General features: G+C 43.3%; 1 protein-coding gene across 4 annotated transcripts in view; it reads left to right on the top strand.

Moving 5' to 3' along the window:
* The window catches only part of FBXW7 (F-box and WD repeat domain containing 7), a 102,510-nt gene that overhangs the window by 33,400 nt on the left and 47,504 nt on the right, over positions 1–21,606 (top strand). Inside the window, exon 1 of one of the 4 annotated variants that reach the window (XM_032955534.2) lies at positions 4,182–12,517. The exons of the other annotated variants lie outside the window; for them this stretch is intronic. Within the exon in view, the coding sequence (XP_032811425.1) occupies positions 12,479–12,517 (39 nt within the window). The 5' untranslated portion in view covers positions 4,182–12,478. Of the gene's footprint in view, positions 1–4,181; positions 12,518–21,606 lie in introns of those variants that run through there. 4 annotated transcript variants of the gene reach the window in all.

The following is a 21,606-nucleotide window of genomic DNA, read 5'->3' as shown; positions in this document are numbered from 1 at the left end:
AAATGTGTTTGCTTCAAATTTTTTCACTTAACCGAGGTGAACATTTCACGTGGAGATGTACGTGTGCAGTTGAATGTGTTACGCCACAATTAAAAGCAGAATAATAACAGCAAATTAGCGCGAAGTGCTTCGTGTTCATATCTAAAGATTCACATGTATTCGCTTGATGCATTGTCATTTTTAAATGTCAAAGCTAATGCCATGGACTCTCGAATACACTTAATCTGCAAATACAGCCATTTCCATTTTTACGCAGAGTGCATATGGTGCTTACGAACGTGATGTGCGCATGTGGCTTTCACACAGTGGCCTCCCTGGGCCATTGCTATGGGTGGAATTATGAAGGACAACCCATGGTCATTGCGTGCTCATTTGTTTTCCATTCACATTGTCAAACTATCAAAATTTTGTATAACTTTTGAAATTATGTCTTTGCCTAATACACACTTGTAAGCGCCAGCTGTTGTTACTTATTGGCATTATTGTAATTCGACTTTTGAAAATGCAATCATTTTCTCACTGGTGGAAATTATGCACAGTTGTTTTAATGAGCAAAGTCTGTGTAAACAAATGCATGTTTATTTATTATTTTAGTTCAGAGAATTGAAGTAGCCCACAGATTACTAATACAATCTGGCGTATCATTTTCGGTATTTTAAATTTGTATTTTGAAACAAATACATTACGAATACATGTTGAGAAATGTAACTTATTTTGCAGTCGTCAACAATAACAATATTGTACGTATATTTTGTCAATCCACTGCTGGATGAAAGCCTTCCCATGCTGGGTCGGTTATGGGGGTTGTTTTTATCACGACTTCGCCATGCTGGTACAGTGCAGCTTGGTGAAAAAGGGGTTGGGATGTGGGGTGCCAGGACCGGTTCACATTTCACTCACCACTGATGATAAACCATTTCTGGGAATCAAACTCAGATCTCCGTGTGCATCATTTAACATGGAAATGCATTTAGTTCCTTTTTCAGAAATGGAATCGTTAATGAAAACAATTGTGACAATTCTCTAGGATCACCGTGTACGCTCTTGAAATATAGATATGTTCCAGGGACAAGTTTGAAGATCACTGGAGCAGGGTCAATATGCTCCACGGCAGAGGCACTGTGATTTCACAGCTTAATTGAGTTGTGAGGTTTTAGCCATTTGTGGAGTAATCATCTGCCACTCTTGCTTGGGGCACATGAAAGTCGAGCATTCGTTAATGTGTTTATAATTGTATGCACACATTTCAATTACAATCAACGCTCAAATGTGCGGGATAACTGGGAGGGGTTGCCCGGATAATGCAAATGTATGTAAATTAGGCGAAAACATTTATTGTTAACCTAGACCGAATATGATTCAGATATCTAATGTGTAGTTCATCTGTTGCTTCTCATAGAAATTGGGCAGCAGGGCCTGCGCAGAGGTGACACTTTTGCCCCGCAGCATCCCTAGGTTCGATTCCGGACTCAGGTGCCATTGTGTGGCGTTTGTATGCTCCCCCGCTGTTCTGCATGGAGTTTATAGGGTCCTCAGGTTTCCTCTTGTAGCTATCAGAAACTTCATGTTATTGATATTGGCCAAACATCCCGATGCTTAAAATAATAATTACAAACGTACTAATTTTGAAATTGCACACCGCATCATAGCCCTCTACTGCATAAACTTACCAGGACCGTCCTGAAAAAGAGTTGAGATTCTGTGAGGCTTTTCTGGCTAAACAAGCATAAAAATAAAATCAGTTTGCTCGCCAAGAAACCCATTTGCAGTCACCTGTGCCTGAGTCGCTTACCATCGACAAGTGAGGAGCAGCTGATAATTAAACCAGCACATGCCCTTGGAAAATGTGGGTGAGCACCGTCACTCCGCAACCTGAACATTTGAGAGTGAACTGCATGACATTATTTGGTGATACTGCGTCGGCATTGGTGCAAAAAGCACAAATTTCCAAAAAGCTCGACATGCTCGCAAATAACACTGCCTTAAAAGGAAACGTGTAACATAGGTGACGTTTCAGGACAATGCTCCTTTCTTCATAGCATATTTATTATATATCTTACATTTTAAGGAATTACATTTTGAGCTCGCCTGTGGTATGGACTAAAAGTCCACGTAGCTCGGAGGCACGCATGGGTGTGGGCTGTCCCTCCAGAGAGCAGTCACGAGTGTGCGTGCGCTCTTCACGGCCCCTGTTTTACTGGTAGGAACGAAGTTGTAAACTGAGTGTACCAGCCTGCAATAGATTAATGCGTCCGTCTGTCCGTCCCCTTTCAATACTTTAACGAAGTGAAATCTCGTGCTGTTGGGTGTAAAATCAGCAATAGACAGCGCAGAGACTTGTCCTACCAGCCCACCCTGCAGGGACCTGTTATGTTTCGCCAACATTGTTGGGCAGCTAAGTTTTAGCTTTCATATGCTCCCCCATTGGAAGTGTGAGTGTCTGGCTCGCGGAGTAACCCACAGGATTAGCGTTGTTGCGCCTCATTCCTTGAGACGGGAATGCGGCAGAGGGGAACTTTGTAAAATCGTGGATTGCAAAGGAGAGTGGTGGCGGTGCAATGGTAAGCGTGCACCGCACTATGAATCCAGTGAACCAAGTTCCATTTTTTTAATTGATCCTAGACGGTCCTGCCTCTGATAAGCATGGTGAAGTAGCGTAAAACAACTCCAATGACTGAAACGGTGGAAGAAGCCTTCATCCAACAGTAGATTGACGAAGGGGCTTAATATTCTTGAATTATAAAGAACATTTAAAGGCACTTATAGTAAGCCTGTATTTGCATTTTTCTGCCAGGCACATAAATTTTAAAATTTCTTACCGCTGAAGTAACAATTAAAATAATTGACTGATTTAATTTGGGGGTTTTCGTAGGACGTGCAATAAAAGCAGCACAGAATTGTATTAGTGTCATTCCATACAGTCCACCCAGCAGGAAATGGGTGCTAATTTATTGATAAATACTTTATTAAATGCTATATGAAGCAAAGCAGGGTTTTGTTGTGTAATGAACTTTATAGCTAACGAATGCCTCCGGCTTTGCAGACCTCATTTATTTTTTCCTGCTTTAGCCATTGTGACATAATTACGGTTATTCACTTAAGAAACACCAAGCCGCGAGTCGTGAATGTGGTAATTAAGCCAGGGCGTCTGGGAAATGAAATGACAAACCCCTCCGTGTCTTCCCAGCCAATCCTGCCGTGTGTAACTTCACTGTGATCGCGTGATCAATGTCGCACCATCACATTGGCTGGGAGGACACCCGGGGTTTTATAGTTTGTTTTTAATTATCCTGTGTCCTTGACTGTAATTAACACAATCAGTTAAATTGCTGCAGTATCCCCAATTTAAAGTGCTTTAATCGTTTGTGTACATCCAAACTATTGCAATGTAATGCAACCACTCGAGTCTGAATCTCACACTTAACCATTTTCATTTAGGTTTTCCCTCCAGTAGATTCTAACTTTTTAAAATAAAAACATAATTGGTAAAGCCGTGGCAGTATATTGCTTCGCCTATTCAATATGCAGATATGCCTGACTAGTCTGGTTTGGACACTATGGCACATTTCGAATTGGCCAAATATGACGAGTCAAATGTATTTTTTACTGCAGAGTCCGCCGCCAGCTGTCTTCCTTTTAACCTCACTGTGGTGCTTTATTTTTTTCAGCTCTGTTTTTCCTTTTATATTTTCACGAATTCCACTTGGGTGTCCAGAAGGGTGACTGCATCATCCCGACGAGCTATTCTTCCTATTGCCCTCCAAATCCCACTTTTTAAAATTTTGGCTGGTTCATTTTTTTTGTTTTGTGGGAAGAAAAATGCATTCCATGAGCACGTCAACATGATCATCCAGCAGATGGCAGCACTTGCCGGGATTCTGAACTCGCTCACCCCAAAGAGCAACGTCCGCCCCCCCCCCACCCCAAGGAAAAACATGCCGTGATCCCAAAGGAATAACGTGCCGTGATCCCGTGAAAGCGGGATGCCTCGCAGACCCTTGTGACGTTAAATAAGAGAGCATCAGTCTGATATATATTTTTTAGGCCTTTAGAGACGGAAGTGGGCAGTGATGCAGCAAAAAGCTCTTGTCGAGTGCCGTTTTTGTTCGATGAACCGCAATCTAATTTCCAGACTGTGCCCCCCCCCCCCCCCCCCCCCCCCAGTGCTTAATGGCATTCAGATCGTTTGATTCTAAACGCACGCGGAATTTATTCTCGCGGTGTTGCCTTTTAGAGCCATTGGCGGCTGAGCTTTGAGAAGGACAGCTTTCGGCGTGCGCGCCTTTCCAATATTCGCCCATTTATCTGCTCTTACGTGTATGTGTGTGGATCATTTGTGCAGGAACAATGTAGATTAAAATCATGTTGAGTCGTGACTAAGCCTTTCCCATCAGTGCGAACACAAATCGTTTGCGTTCCTCGTGCATCATTGCAGAGCGCACTCATTTCGCTTGGCCCGGAGATTGCTCAATGCGGATGTGGAGGTTTGTTCAGCTGTCCCTCTGTATATTTGGTTGCCATATCCAGCAGTTACTCGTAGTTACTGTCCAATTACATTGATGGTGTCTGACCAAAAGGCTCGGAAATGGTACTTGATGTCATCAGTTCTCGGAAGTTGAGAAGCTTTATCCAGGATAATGTTCGGGTAGGCGACCGCATGCATACATGGCACACTGTATAGGCCAGAGGCTGCATGCAGGGTTGCATGGTGGACGGTAGAAGGCAGTATAGCAAAAGCCAATTGTTGTACAGCACTTATTTGATTTGACATCTAAGCTCACTGCCTGCACAAACCCCGCATTTTTAGTGAAGTATGGACAGATAACCTCCACATCCACCTCAAGGTGTATGGGGAGGCCATCACCCAGCTGTGGAATGACACAAACCATGAGCACGGTTGGCTACGTACGGTGCGAAAGAAGTTCAGCATGCATGCGTGCGTACAACCGATGGCCTGCAAAAAACATTTTAAAATAAACAAACTGAATACTTAACATTAACACGCATAATTATTTATTTACAGTAAGTATATTTAATAACGGTTTATCATTTTAACGTAAGATTTGTTGATGCGGTGTTTTTCTGCACAGAGATGTGAAATGCTGTGCTCTTTGCAGGGATGCCCAGGCCCTTCGGGGCAAGTGTTTTAATTACAGAATTAGCATTCGTAGGGTACGTTGAAATACGGCAAATTATATCCGTGACTGGCAAAACGCAACGGCCTTTTGATTGTGAATGTTGGCCCTGGAGTTTTTAACATCCACTTTATCGCACAGCAGGCTCTGGGCGATGCCTTGCAGCATGACTGTACGGCTGCAAAAATTTAAACCCGTCATTTCCGTGCATAACTTCACGCCGGCGAGAACGCTGACCGCTACGTTTTCCACGCGCAATGTCATCACGACGTGCGGGTCCGTGCTGTTGACATGAGCCTCTGTGGCACATTGCCAGCAATGTCAATCACCTTTCACAATATTCACTCAACTGTGGGTGGTTCTTTACTGCAATATTCATGCGTACGTTAAAATTGTGGCCATCGGTCGCATAATGTGTCATTAACGCTTATCGTGCATCGCTTCCGCGGCTGGCTGCTACGGGGGCTGAGATGAGCCGTGTTGACACGGGCAAGCATTTTACATGCACTCACTGTATGTGCACACATGCATCACTTCTGTCAGTCTACTCCTGGATGAGGGCCTCCCCAATTTATGCAAGTCCTAGGGGGACGTTTGACCATACTTCACCGCGCTGGGCAGTGCGGGCTGGTGAAGGTGGGCGGGCCGGGCGGCAGGACCGGTTCATATATCACTCGCCACTGATGCTGGAGCATAGATGTACAGTACAACAATTGATTTTGCTACGCTGCCTTCTCATGCCCACAACGGAGCCCGACAGCAGCCTATAACACCCGTTTTATGCATGGTAATCGCCCAACCAAGCACTATCCAGGCGCAGCCCTAAGTATATTTCGAGATCTGACAAGGTCTCATGCATTCCAGATGATTTAGTCATAGGCTAAAACGCGTGTTGTATAATGCGCAGTAAACGTGCCACATTGGCATAATAAATGTTCAGATAACTTTATTTTGAATTGCGGTGCTCGTTTTGTCACATCCAATCAACAGAATCTATGTTGTTGTTGTGGCGGTCTGGCCTTGGACCTGTGCGGCATACGTTTGTATATTCACACCCTGCCTCGCCGTGGCTTTTTGCCATGCTCTGGCTTTAAGTGGTGCCTGTAAAACAAGGGAACCCCCCTCCTGTCCCTATTAAACCAGCCCTTGTTTATAACCACACACTGCGACCTCCTATATGTAGCTACCAGGTGGGCCAAGAGAGATCGGGTGGCCAGTAGGCGGCATTGCGTCAGGTAGATTGCTGGCCTATCTGTTTGGCATGTGATAATTTTCCCCTCCCCTTGCTGTTTGATGATAGCTTTGTAGCTCGTCTGATTTCTCCAGGAAAAATACAGACTGATTAATTGTCTCATCTTGACGTCGAGATTTAATGAAATGATTCACATTTTTTTGTGTCCGCTTTTTTTGGTGACTTTTGCATATGAATGTAAAATAATCGACTCTTACACAAATTATGAATTGCATGTATTATGGCTAGACTAAGTTGTAATTTGACTTGATGCATTGATACATGCCTGCTATCCAAATTATCTTTAGTATTATCCAATAATATGCATATGTTCTCTGTGTGCACTCATGAAATATTTGACCAAACATTCCAAGAGTCGGCAGACTCGTGGAAAACCTTTTCTGGATAAACAAATATGACTTATCATTATTATTCATAATACTTTTACAACATGAATCATCCAATGTGGGGCTTTTACATAGAGCTGCGCATCAATTCAATGAGTGTAATTGGCCATTATTATTACTATGCTACCTTCCACGTGTTCCCCAACATGGTTGACTAAAATCAGCGGCTTGTGCTCAGGCTTGGTGTATGGCGGGGGGAGGGGTTTTGGAAATTAGTTTTTTTTTGTTGGAAAGTAAAAACAAAATATATACAGTCCTGTTAAAAGTTATATTCTTTTATTGTTGCCGGGAGTGTTGTCGTGTATCCGTCTTGACATATCTTGTGATGGTTTAGCAGTAGCTGTGATTTTACAGCGTGCATATAATCACACTGTGTTTTATGACCAGTCCGATTCCATTTTGCTTTGCAGGCGTGCTGCTTGTGAATCAACTGCAGAGGCCACTCAATAATCCTTCTTACGTACTACAGGGTATTGACTTTATGTCCAGAGTTCGGTCTGCTGAAAAAGTATAATGCCTTCCTTTAGATGCTTTGTAACGCTTTAAGTGTTTAATTTCCATGCCGGTTTTGTTTTCTCAAAGCGCGTGCTGAGATAGCAACTAAAACAGGTCATTCAGCAATGTGCACGTTTTTTTCTTCAAGTTTTAAGTTTTCTCCGTAATCTGCAATGTGCAAACGGTGCCCTTACACTTCATGCTTGGATGGGAAATCTGTTTAACGATGGAGAAGCCTTCATTCAGCAGTAGAATGAGAATGGCCAATGATATCGATCATGATAATATTTCTTTGAGTTTTGAGTGTTCTACAAGAAGGTGAATGGTCCTTTGGGAATCGATGCACGTTTATAATATTGATTGAAAGCATCGCACTCAAATAGGTACTCTAAGCAGTGCTCTCTCTCTGTTTATAAAGACAGTCCTTGGTCAATATCGCAAACAAAAACAGCCATTAGGAAGAATTAGATAGTTGTTTGCATTAAGAACGGCGGAAAATAAATGTACCTCCATAATGTGTTTTAGCACATGATTGATTTTTACTGTTGCAGATTGAAATGCAATTTGGATGATGGTTAATGACATTGCACAGTTGTTGCATTGCTGGAAACACATGTGTTTTTTTAGGCTGGAGAATATGCACTGACTATTGAGTGGCAGTGATGGCATTTGCAGAGCTTTCAAAGTATTTGCATGTAACAAATTGCTTCTAAGATTATATTCTACTTAAATGACCATTTATACTTCTGAAGCATGTTTTCATAGTCTCTCAATTCGTAAACTTTCCTGGTCCCTACATATATTGTTATGTTCCTGAACTAACTTACACAGTTCTAAAATACTATTTAGAAATATATTGAATGGACAAAATTATTTGCTCATTGAATATTGTTCACTGAGCTGTGTAATTGCGTGCAACAGCCATAAACCACATTTGCAGTGACATGTCAGCCCAACGCCAAGACCACATTGTAAATAGTATGTTGCATCTAAGCTTGGCACCATCGCTAAAGTGCTTAAATAAATAGGTAAATCAACTATGAAAGCTCACGCATATCAGGTGCTGAATAATATATTGATGGGGGGCGCTCCCCCTTTTCAGTGTTCTGACGTGGCACAGATATCTGATTGTGCAGTAATGTTTTGCCCCTCAAACACACCTGTCTGCTCAAAAGAAATCTATCGCCACATTGCAATTGCAGGTCGGAGTCATCATTATTACCCGCCGTGTGAGCCGGAATATTTCAAAAATTTCTTGACTCGTGAAATCTGGTTAACCAAGACTTTGTGGTGTTTATTCAGTGTCCAACCACGGTTGTGACGGCAATCTATTCCCTGTGGCTTGTGTATTGGATGTTGTGGTGTTGTAGGTGTTCCATTGCTTACATTTTAAATCCGATATTATAAATACCACGAGCTTTACTAAAAGACGAGTCCTTTCCGCAATGGATGACATTTTTCAAATTGAAATTAAAATACCATTGTGTCTCCTGCCAGTGCTCGTTTGAAAGAAATTCCCACTATCTCGAACACTGCAGGCGAGCACAAGAATAGTTGAAGACAGCTGTTACAACACAATTTAACATTTCAACCCGTTGTGTCGGTACACAATTGTATTGCAAATGGAAGTACATTTGTGTTCAATAAATCAAAAAGGATTTTAATGATGACGTCGCGTACGCATTACGACACTGCGATCGTTTTTCCATAATGCTTTGGGACCCATTGTGCTTGCCAATGTGGTTGTTGTGGCTGTGGGGATGCAGTGTTACTTTTCATATGAACGTTACATAGTAGGTAGAGATTTACTTTTTCAACAGCAGGATTAATGGGAAGTGAAGGCCACGCATCTGCCATAATGGCTGCTGTGTAGACAGATTGGGGCTGCTTTGTGTTTGGGGATGATGGCCTTAAGATGGTTTGAATCCAAACCGATACGGTCTGTAATATTTTGCCAGGCGGAGACAGCAGGGTGCAAGATTAAGGATTTTATTGCCTGTGCCGTAACACATGTGCTGAACGTGTTGGGCCAACGCGACTGAAAAAGCGCTTATATTTTTTTTCACCGATTTGTTTTTGAAGCATGAAACAGGGTCCACAGGTGACAGAACCTTAAAAAGTCATGAATTACCTTAGCAGCAAAGATTGCTACTCTGCACATAGCTTGACACTTGAGGTGCCTCAGTGCGTCACTGTTGATGTTTTTTCATATAGCGCAGGTGAAGGAGGTTACCTTTCCTGGTGGGTGAGGCTCATTTCTGAGAAAGGGAGTGCAGTCTAGGCCATATGCTTATCGCTTAAGTGTTACATAAAGATAATACAGCTTTCAATGGTGTAGTTATACTTGCACTTTTGGGTATTATTTCCATCCGTAATTATTTTTTCTAAAAAGTTATCGAGAGCATTTATAAAGTGATTACTCCACTGGATGTCATTTGGCAAAGTTTGACATATTCAAACGTAATTTGGTAGATGGCATGGTGCACTCTTCTCTCATGCTGTGCACATTGAAATGTTAAGTTACGGTGAGATATATAATGAATGATGCACAGCAGCCCAATGGCTTCCTCTTTCTTGGGCCAGAAAGTCTGAAGTAAAATTTCAATTGTTGGGGCTGCCAGACCATGCAAGTGCAGCAATCAAACGCCTTGTTGCCATATTCATATCTCTGAGCTAAAGTCACTGGACACTGACTTAAGCCCGATGAATGCAGCTCACTTTGGTTTTTCATTTATTTGGTTGACTGCGCCGTTCCTAAAAACCGTAGGGTTTGCTAAAGCTTCGCCGATCTTTTATTTTCCACAACCGTGAATATTGTTGCTGCTGAATCCGTGCTTTGGGCTGCGGGTGCTTTCCACGAAACATGTAAATGCAACTTCAGTCCCACGACAAAAGTCATGCGTCTTCCCATAAACGGAATAAATGGAGGTTGTTACTCGATGTCAGCTATTCTCCTGTGCCATTGTTAAATGCAAATGAGACGTTTAATGGTTGCGCCGTTCCTTGAGGGCTTTAAGGACGACGGCCGTTAAGTGGGCAGAGCCTCCTGTGAGACTGGGCTTCAGGGTCCCCACTCGCGGGCCTGTTGCTGCTGCTGGAGGTTTATTGTCCAAACGCCGGCGGCGGTGGTGGTGGTGTTGGTGGCGGTGGGCCGAGTGCCCTGGCGGCCCCGCGCTGTGGGTGGCCGTGGCCCCCGCTTTTATCACGCTGCCACAGATGCACAATCGGCGGTAGCGCCGTGTCCTTGAAAACCCACCAGTGATTCCAATTTCTGTGCGCCCGTGCAGTCTGATATGCGTTGTCTTGTATTTTTTGGTTGTTTTTGTGTTGTAGATAACTACATTTAGTGGAATAGAAAATGAATGTGTCTTTTGTCTCAATGGTGCTGAACGTTTGGCGTTGGTGGTGTGTGTGTTCACGAGTGTCTTCATGTGATGTAAAGGGCAGTGGTGATTTAGTGTTGGCTTACTGATAAAGTTCGAGTGACCTGGGTTAGATTCCTCACTGTCACTGGTGTAATTGGTGTCGGAAGCTAGTTTGGGTCTCTTCTATAGTGACTTGGCCCATGATTGTGATGAGTAGTTTATGGGCAGCAACAACTTGTGTCATTAGCTTGATAATTATGAGAGCGTATAATTCCATAGGAGTAAAACGGTGGTGGACTGCTTTGGGCACTGTGCTCTAAAGCTGGCTGCCTGGGTCTGGTTCCTGACCTCGGCTAACATCAGTGGCAAGTCCACAGCTGAACTATTCCTGGGACCACCTTTCACCTACCCACAGTGACCAGCATGATGAAGTATTATTGAAAAACCCCAGTGACAAACATGGCATTGGAGAGGCTTTTATCCAGACCAGTGAATTGACAAAGAGCTCTAAGAAATACATATTTCACGATCTTAACAACACATTCTGACTGCCTATCTTTTAGAACTACCAATGATTACTAAACAGCTTCGGCAACCGTAGATTAGAAATGAAGTGGAGTGCAATTTGAAGGATACTGATCTCGTAGTGTAAAGGCTGTAGTCTAATTAAAATTTAGCAGCAGGTTATAATAGCTTTTGTGCAGTACCCTGTTATGCATGTTGCTAAAGTTTGCATGACCATGGTTGTGCATCATCTTAAATAGCTTTCACAAGTATAAAACTGTTAACCACTTATGTGACTTGGATGCCTGCATGCCAAGCAGCAAACTGCCTTGAAATTATGATTTTACTTCATATATCATCTTCTCATGTGGAATAAGATGAACAGATGTTGCAGGCAAATCAATTTTTTTGCTGTAATTTTCTGGATGATAATGGAAGTTTTACAAAGAAATGGCCATTTAGGATCTGTTTTGTCAACCATAAGCTCATTAATGCAATGTTTAAAAATACATTTTGGGTTTTGTTACTCATCTTTGTTTTCTTTCACGCTTATTTGTATAAAAAAATATATTTGTTGAATTACGAATACTGCATGCCATTTCAGATGAACATCCCAGCATGAGACATGGCACCTTCTCAATCTGTCTACCCCCACATTGCTCACATCCCTTCCTTCCCATTGTTTATCTGATTATATGCCTGTGATTGGCACGCTAAATTCAGGAAGCATACTGAGCTCCATCAGTCGTAAACTCATGCGGCGTAGAAAAAAGAGGCAAAAAAAAAGTTGGGCACAAATTGAGGGCACCATGGCAACAAGGCAGGGTGATCGTTTCTGTTTGCGAGCGGAAGGCGAGCTGTGCGGGCTGCTGTGGGCCGACTGAGCTCAAGCACGCGTGTAGGCGTGCGTGCGTGCGTGTCTGTGTGCGTGTCTGTGTGCGTGTCTGTGTGCGTAAGAGACTGGGAGCTGAGAGGCTGAGAGGCTTTGAGAGGGAGGGGTCGGATGAGCTGCTCCAGATGAACAATTAGGCGTAAGAGGCCAGGATTTCATGCGAGGGCGCGACGCTCCGCTCTCCACTCTCGCGGGGCGCGCTCGGACCGCTGCGTTCGCGCCCATGTGTTTGTGCGCGTGTGCGCACGCGTGCCCGCACATCCAGCGAGACGGGCGGGAGGGATCGCACGCACGCTACGACTCCGGCTGTCTGTGATGGGCTCTGACGTACGGTCGGCACAGGTTGACGAAATGAACCCGGCATCTGAGCTGCCACGGACAGGCAGGGCAGCGTCCGCAATGAAATAATGGCGACTGGTTCAAGTGGTGCCCTTCAAACAGCCTGAACCATGGAGTTACTGATGGCGATTTTGAGAATCAGACCTTTGGTAAGGTACATTCGGGCTTGTAGTTTGCTCGCTGTTGCTTCAGCCCTCATTGTTGCCATTTTAACCGCATGCGTTTGCATCAATTTTTTGAGCATGTGTTTTCGTGTGTCCGGAATTGTGCTTTGTACCCGACTGTATGCCTAATGCCTTCATCCTTAACTCAAAGGGAGTTGATTTGTAAAGCATGGCGTGCTGTTAGTGATTTGGAGTCTTATGGGTCCCGTGCATTAAAAGTGGTGGTGGCGGCGGCAGTTGAGTATTGATGTTTATCGGGAGACTAGTTTGAGCTGCAATGGAATGGAACATTGTTGCTGTTAGCCACTTTTCTACTGCCGTTCCATCGTTGGATATTTCTTACCACTGCCGAATCTTTGACAGTGATGAGACAGCTCCCTGTGTTTTTTCACTTGTGCGTGGCACGTACAATGTTGTCTGTGTGTGTTTGTCTGCATAGAGGCAGACGAACGGCTGCTCGGCTTTCCCAGTGCGCTTAGCATTGATCTGTTCGGCGCGTGTGCTCGCTGATTGGCCTCAGACTCGTGCGATATTTATGTCACTGTCTTGGGAGGTTGGCCATGTATGGCCTACCAGGTAATGGCAGTAAAATTCAACTTAGCTTTGATAGCTATCACGTCTTAACGTGTTTATCCATAACCCCCACGCGAGCATGGAATTGGCCGTGTCTCATTGTAATTGGGGTATTTGCGCTCGTTTTCATTTGTGTAACATTGCAGTTAGCAGTTACAGTATGGGCCTTTTTAACCAGGGGTCTTAATAAAACCTGGCCAGTTGCAATGATTTGGGGCATGTCGATGTACTGCACATAGTGCTAGAACAGGGTTTATTTTCAACCGTAACCGTGGCTGCGACTGGATTTACGATATTTTTGTTTTTACTGTATACATGCACGCAATAATGTAAGTGTGGGTGCTATGCATTGTAATTCACCCGAAGCCAGGTGATGGACAGATATCACACCTTCCTGTTATTGATCCACATTTGGTTAAAGCCATCAGCACCTTTTTATAACGCCACTGCAGTTTCCAATAGAGGAAAATGAAAGGTCATTCTCCAGGATATTTGTTTCTATATTCTCTCCGTAGAGTTGATTCGCCAGATATTTAGTTCAGTAAAATATATGGTGCGGATTCTCATGGCACCATTCGTCACCGGCTGTAGCAGGCTTTTCCATTGGGCAAATTTAATCAGAGACACGCCCTCAAGAGACAAATTTAAAATGTCACCGACTTTGTTTCTGCTTTGATCAAATAAATAGGTAGATTGTAAAGCTTTATTAAAACACCCCTGCGTGCACGTCCTATACGTATATATATATATTTTTTAAGCTAACACTTTACAACGATTGTCTTACTGAAATTGTTGACATTTTTAGGCACTCTATGGATTTCACCTTCATGTGCATTGATAAAAAACTAAGTCGTGGGAGACGACGTCGGCTATCGCTGTGCTCGATTCTTTCTCAAGTCTGCTCTGGGCTTGAGGCACGGAGCGTGAGCTAGGAGTGCTGCACCGGTTAGACAAGAGACCCGGTGGTGCCACAATAAAGGGATGTAAAGGCACGAGACGAAAACAAGTGGGAAATACATGGCTCGTCGTTACGGCCTCCTGCCGTGTCGCGAAAGACGGACTCTTTGAGTCGCTGCGTGTGATTGCCTTCGCTTGCTTCGTAGGTGTCCGACAAATTGCGTTTAGACCTTGGCAAAATCCACTTCCATTATACATTGGCATGCAGGTAATGTAGCCACATAATTTGTTTTTTTTATATATCTATCTCAGAATAAAACTAAATTGTCTTTATTCTGTCATATTATTATTAGTCCTGATGAAGTCCATAGCCCAAACCAATTGTTCCTAGATTTTTCCTACTTCAGCGTTATATCAGTCCTCTTACCCAGTGGCGTTTTGCCATATTTATCAAAAGGAAAGAAGTTGAATTCTAATTGGTTCCTTTTGGAGAAAAATGAGAGCTTGGCTGTGTTTCAGCCAGTAGAGTTTCTACGGCGTTGCAGTTTTATTATTTGTGACGCCGGTCCCCTCGTCTGGCGTGGCATTTCGTTCATGGTTCATTCGCTCGGCGTAATTGCCATTGAGGATTTGTAAGATTGATCCCCAGAAATGTCTTTTACATTTTTACCCTGCAGCATTATTCAGTTAGATTTTTCAATAAAGCTTGCTTTACATTTATCAACGTGTATAACACGTAACTGATATACGTCCATTTTTGTTTAATTTAAATGAATGCAAAGTTATTGTCAATTAGCTGTATGTATATGAACTTGAGAAATCATAATTGGAGTATTGGAAACAAATTAATCATGGCAGAATCAGTTCTATTTTATTTCACGGTTCGCCTCTCAAATATAAAAAATAGCGTATTTGATTTAAAAAAAATCTGCATGCTTTTGAAAAGGCAACGACGTTGCCTTGGAAAAGATAGCAGCACTTATTTGGAATTCTTAATGGACCTGTTGAGTGCTAGCAACTGTTGAAATTGGCTGTCTAAATGGCCTTGGGGCTCTGACGTCTTCCTTTTGTAGTTTTGGTTCGGATTCTGGAATGATAGCATTTGATAAAGTGGGTAAAAAAATTATACGCATTTTTATATGTGACATTGACAAGATAAAAAAACACAACACACAGAAGCCAAGGTCTTTTCGTAGAATTGCAACTTTGCCTCTGAATTGTCTCTAAATAAAATGTGAATTCCATTGTATTTTGTTACTCCATTTGTAAAGGTTATTATGTTTATATGGAACTTATATTTATACGTCTCAATAGGTTATAGTAATTTGGTCAATAAAGTCTTGTCGTGCTCAAACAACCATTGGGGCAGCGGCCATCTCTTTTGCTCGCTCCTGAGACAGTGGTGGAAATGTCACGGTGGGCACCGGTCTTAACCATAACGTGGTCACCCTTGATTTCACACGAAGTGATAATCGTTTTTATTGATCGGTTCGGAATGAGGATTGAACTCCCAAGCTTCCAACAGAAACTTGAGCATTGCCAACAACGCCACTTGGCCAGTTTGTTTATGCGGCCCTTTGCCAATCCACTGCTGGATAAAGACCTCCCAACTGCTGTCATCCATGGGGGGGTTGTTCGACCGGGTTTGTTAAAGGGGGACCCAGAATCCAGTTAACATATTTCCCACCACTGATGTTACCTGTGGTCAGGAGTAAAACTCAAATTTACAGGTTCATTAGGAGGATTGCACTAAACACTGGTTGGCCATTCTAATGGTTCACAAATGAGCGAGCAAATAAAAAGCGAGTCCGGAGAAAGGAGGTGTCCCCTTTCCTGCCGAGCGTAAAGCCTGCCACTGCTGCACTCCGCCCAGCTTCGCGTGGCTTCCAGGGAGATCACGCGCTGATTGATGATTTTGTAGTAACGCGTTCCGTGCTTGGCTTGCAGGAGGTTGCTTACAGGGGTCAGGTGCAGGGCAGCGTGGCCAATGGGCGGTAGGCAGCCACCGTCTCAGTTGGGACGCGTCACCACGCTCTCGGTAGTGGTAATTAGCTGTCTAATCTGGACATTGTTTAAGTAGAACCGTTGTGAACTAGTGTTCATTAAAACGTTATTGCATGAATAATACTGAGTGGTTGATGTTTGTTATGCGATGTAGGGCTCCTACATTTTTGTAGGCAATATATTTTGTAATGCTGCAATTACTTTTTTATGGCGAATGTGTCGGCATAGGTAATTCCCCCACACTAAAAGCTGACAAAATGCATTGATTCATGCAGTCAAAAGATTGTGTGGCGGGAGGGGATTTCAGAAAACGGCATGTGCGCAGTCTCTTTCCTGAGCTGCTGCATGGCACATAACCAGGTCGGCTCACCATTCGTTCACACTCCATTGCATCCTGCATCAATAGGTTGCATGGGATTCACTTGGGCCCAATATTATCCCAGCTTAAGTCTTTCTGCCCTCCCTCAGTGCACGACTTCTCATTTGGTAGAGAGAAAAAAAAGCACCAGTCTCGTCAGCTTGGGCCATGCAAATCTCTCACTTACCTGCCTGTTCGCAATGGTTGTAAAGCTAATAAAACATGGATAAGATAAGGTGCAGTTATCCTTTTCAACTTTCACTGCTTCTTGTAGGTAACATGTTCCTTTTAATTATTTTATCACGCAAAATCATTATTGTTTATTATGAATAACATCATTGCTGTTTGCTATGGCATGGTACGTGTTGCTCTGTTTGATGTTTGTACAGATATTTGATTTCCTGCAATATACTATAACCTTATTGAGTTTATCCTCAATTATTGGGAACATATTAAGTCATCAAGTCTCTGCAGGTATTAAACCTGTTCAATAATGAAACATGAACATGCTGCATTTCAATGTTGTCAAATTGCAGCTGGTTGTGCCCCGTGATTAGACTATATATACACCACTATTATATTTTCATTCAATTCTGGTTGGATAGTGGTTTGGCAGGCACAGACCACGTGCAGCTAACTATCCCGTTCTATTTGTGGCCGTGTTTGTTTAGTTATTTACATTTGAATTTTTATATTTAATAAACGTATATTCAATATACCGTCAATTATTATCGACAACATAAAATGTCTTGTTTCATACGTTGTCGGTAATTGAGGACACGTTAACTAAGTTAAATATACTTCCGCAAATAAAACATATATACGAATCAAACTTAGCAACACATATCATGCAATAGATTGGCATATGACACATTTAGCCTCGTGTTTACATTTCAGTATTCTGGGGAAACAAGTTGTAAGTTTTGGCATGTCAGTTTTAAAACTACATGCCTTACTGGGTGAGTAAAATATATATACAGCATTGTGCATTTTGAACAGTGAGTCTGGTGATGTAATACTATTGAATTTACATCTGTTTCACATCGGCTTGTTTTATTGTCAAGGATATTTAAGCTCGGTCTGCTGGAGTATTTCATACATTTTATCCACCCGAATGAAAACACAGTTTACCGTTCTTCACAAAATAATCCAAAGATATATTACTCATGTAATTGTTTTCTCAAAGGTACTCGGCATGCAACCCATGTCCGGTAGAAGGCTGCATAATGGTTTTAGTAAAAAATCACCCCATTATCATCATCAGAAAGTCTCCCTTTTACTCAAAGGGTGTTTCACCAGTGCATTCAAGACAAATAAGTTAAATTAATAATGTAAATTTTAATTTAATGTCTACCTCTTAAATACACATTGAGTAATGTGTTGTGCATGGCTCTGTTTGAATGTTGATGCGTTCATGAGCCCCTTCAGGGTTAGCTATATGCAACTCGTGATCAAATTAACAATGTAATCAGTGGAATAGATATTAAATGAAGGGACAGATTGTATCGAGGTACAAATTGGCTGGGGGAGATCACTGCATAGCGTGAGTGCATTGCTCATAACACTGCATGATGTTGATTTCTTGGAGGAAAATTACAAAGAGGGATTAAACACTGACAACAGCTCGTGGAGGTGAGCAGCTTTAAATTGTAAGTGTTGCTTGCTTTCACAATGATCCCGTCTGTAATGTGCCCGCGTGGCTTGCACGTATGCACTGCATGGGGGGCGCTGGGGGAAGCTCGCTGCAATTGGAAAGCTGCTCTGTTTGGCCATTCCATTTGAGAATATTTTATCTTGTACTCTTAAATTAAGCGATTATTTATCAGCCTTGCAAGTTTCACTGCCGCCATGCTCCCTCGCACCACACCGCCTGCGCGTGAACTCGGCGTGCTGTGACAATAGGTGGTGCTGCTCCTCCTAATCAATCCCTGTCCACTCTTAATTTGAACCGGAAACGTGTGGACGCTCGCGAACACGAGTCAAAACATTCGCTGCTCGAGTATTTTTTTTTGCTCCATTAAGAATATGCACGTTGTAATTGCATTCGCAGCCTTTTGTTTTGGTGGAAAGCTGCAGTTGGATTTTCGAGTAGACGGCTAACTTAAGAGTCCGTGTGTGCTCTGCTGTCTTTGGTGGGGATCGGTTGTATAGTGCTTCGCGCGCCGCGCTATGAACCCGGCGACCCGAGTTCGATTCCCGCTCTCAGCCAACACCACTGATGATTATTTGAAGTGGCGCGAGGCCTCCCCTAGCTCAGCACAGCTTCAAATGAGTACCTGGTGTGTTGTGTAAACATCGCCACTAGGGAGACAAAGGCGGCCGGGCGTGGTGCTGGCCACCAACCCCATCGTGTACCGTTCCGGCCTTCATAGGTGCTACTCGCTAACAGCACTTGCCCCAGCAGTCTGTTAAGGCTATACGGGAGAATCGTTATTTTGTAATTTTTTTGCTTGGCTTTCGTTGCATTTTCTTTTTTTAAATCGCACAACGCCTTAGGGGGCAGTACGTGCTTTCCCGCGGGGCCAAGCCAGCTGTTGATGATCACCGTCCTCCAAACCCATAGCCCCCGTCCCCTCTCCACCACGTACAGTTGGCAGTGTGCGGCCATCTCTCTCTGTGTGCTCGGCAAACTCACACTCAAATACCGTAAAGTGTCTATTTTACATGCATAATGCAATGATCTCGCTTGCTTCATCCTCAAGTTAATATTTGGGGAGAACACAGCAGGGCATTAAAGCTATTCGAGTCCATTAAATGCAAATCGAGGATGGTGTGTAAAGCCTTCACTACCCTAAATGCATCGGCTCCTTCGGAATTCTTGAAGTGTTGTGTAATCATTATCTTTCATACATTTTACGCTTATTTTCCAAATGTTACAAATATTAAATTTCGATTTAAAGCTTTCGTGACTGCAAGGATTCATCTTCTTTGGTTCTTTCGGTAAAGTCACGTAGAATGAGAATAAAATAATATTGTCTTATTTTATTTTATTATTTTATTCTCATTCTACGTGACTTTACCGAAAGAACCAAAGAAGATGGTTGCAAATATTGTTTGTGCGATGTGTGAGGGTGTCCTTCCTTGAACATTTACAAACGTGGAGTCCCACATTTGCCGCCTGCGTGTTGGGCAGGACTGATAAGGGGGGGGCTGACTTTAATTGAGCACGGAGCGTCTTTGTCGTGCAGTGATGCATTCTGTCCGCCGAGCTGCTTGTCCGTGTCAATGCGTCCGTTTGTTTTGGAAGCTCTACAAAGTTTTTAAATGACAACAACAACAAAAATACAGACCCGATGGAAAGTTTGCATCATGGTGCGTGAATTTTACATGTCGTCATAACCGTTCAAGCAGTGACCTGTATTTATACGAAACTTGCATCCTTGACCTTAATATTGACCTGGAATGATTTATGCAATTGAATTAGGGTTTTGCTTAAATATGAAAGTGTCCTTATTTGCTTTAGCCATTCATTCCAACAAGACATGAGCTCTTTCACAAGACTCACTCCAGAGGCCTAAGCATGCTTACAACTAAATTAGAGATTTGTTGTATTTTCTATTGTCGATTGAACCCTTAGAACAAAGTCTTTATTTTTAAAAGGTAGAAAACAGCGAGCTAGCTTTGCCAATATAGGTGTCATGGGATGTGCTGGCGTGGCTGACCGCTTGAAGGTAATACCAGGGGAGGCAGGCACACGGCTCCAGGACATGAGCGTTCATGCCTTGGAACTTGTTTGATTCTCCGTGACAAAGCCACCCCCACCTGCTCCCCCCCTCTCACACTTTGTATCATGAATTTCAACTCGGCACTTCAACTCTCCCAATCCATTTCTCCTTTCTCTCGCACACCTGCCATAGTTCCGACCCTTCTCTGCAACACACGCCGCCCGCTGCCGTCGTCTCGTCCTCTTTATCCTCCTCTGTCAACACTTCCTCTCTTGCTTTTGCTCCGCCCGCACGTGATGCACGCTCGTGGGTCATGTGGTCTGCCTCCACGTCGGTGACATTCTCTTGTCACGCAAAGGACTGGGCTCTGTCGACAAAGAGAATAATTGATGACAGGGATGAATAAATCTCACGGCCGAGATTTGCAGCTCAGGCCAGACAGCTTTTGTAGGCGGAGTTGGCTAGAAGCATCGCGGCCTACAGGGAGAAATAGTGGGGGATACTGCTCTATTAGCATTTCATTTACTTATTTCCATACATGCAGTACTGTCCTTACATACGCGTACTTTATGACTAAGTTAGAATTGCAGCATCACTGAGAAGAGAGAGGCTTATCTGTACATTTTGTAATACATTTTCCCGGATATGCGAGATTATATCGGCAGTATGTGTCCATGTGTTTTTAATAGTTCCCAGACCCACCTGCGTTTGGTGGTTTATACTGAAGATATTGAAGGGGAGCCTGGGCTCCTTTGTTGTTGGAGCTTTTGATTGGTCTAGCTTGTGCCTGGGGTGAGGTAGCTTTTGGGATCTATTTGTTGTGCTGTGTAAAAATTGAGCCGCTCCATTTTGCAGATTGTTCTGTGCGTGCCACTGATGTCTGCCCCTGTATCGTGGTGAGTATGCTATGGTTCGTTATAAAGTTGTGGCATTAACTACCGGTCTGATACTAAATCAATGGTGTTTGTTCAACGAGAACACTGTTATTGACTGTTGGCGGTTTGTTTTTCAGTAAGTAATTGCCCTTGTAGGATGGGGAAGGTGTGTTGTGTTGTGTTTTTTGGTAAATATATTGTTTTTGTCCTAAAGGTTGAACCCAGTGAAATTTGAAATAGCAATGCGCCACGTCGTCTGCAGAGATTCTATTTCTTTTGTTTGTCTAGCCGGGGCCATATTTCAGTGGCATCGATTGCATATTGACGGTCAGCGTAGCGCTCGGCTGCCGAGCGTATTACATGGAAAATGGAGGTCAGAGGTGAAGTGACCTGTACCGAATGCTAATTCCGCTTGTTTGTGTCTCCCGCTGTTGGCGGGCCAAATGCAGCCTTCATCTTCGAGGCTACGTCGCCGCTGTGTTGTGAACTCCCAAGTCCACAATACACGCGCATCGTGCCGAGCTACGGGAGCACTACTGGGGTTTGAACTTGAGCAGAGAGATTTAAGAGGGATGGAGCAGCAGAATTCCGCTTGGTTTATGGGATGTAATAAACTTTTTTCCAGGCCCCGTAAGCGTCTTGACCGGCCCCATGGCTTCAGTGGCCTGCATTGATCTTGGCTGTTAAGGTAATAGCAGTAGA

Source organism: Petromyzon marinus, chromosome 16 (assembly GCF_048934315.1).
Source record: "Petromyzon marinus isolate PM22_M1 ecotype Great Lakes invasive population chromosome 16, UKy_Petmar_22M1.pri1.0, whole genome shotgun sequence".
Lineage (NCBI taxonomy): Eukaryota > Metazoa > Chordata > Hyperoartia > Petromyzontiformes > Petromyzontidae > Petromyzon > Petromyzon marinus.
This window is presented reverse-complemented; position numbering and strand designations above follow the sequence as displayed.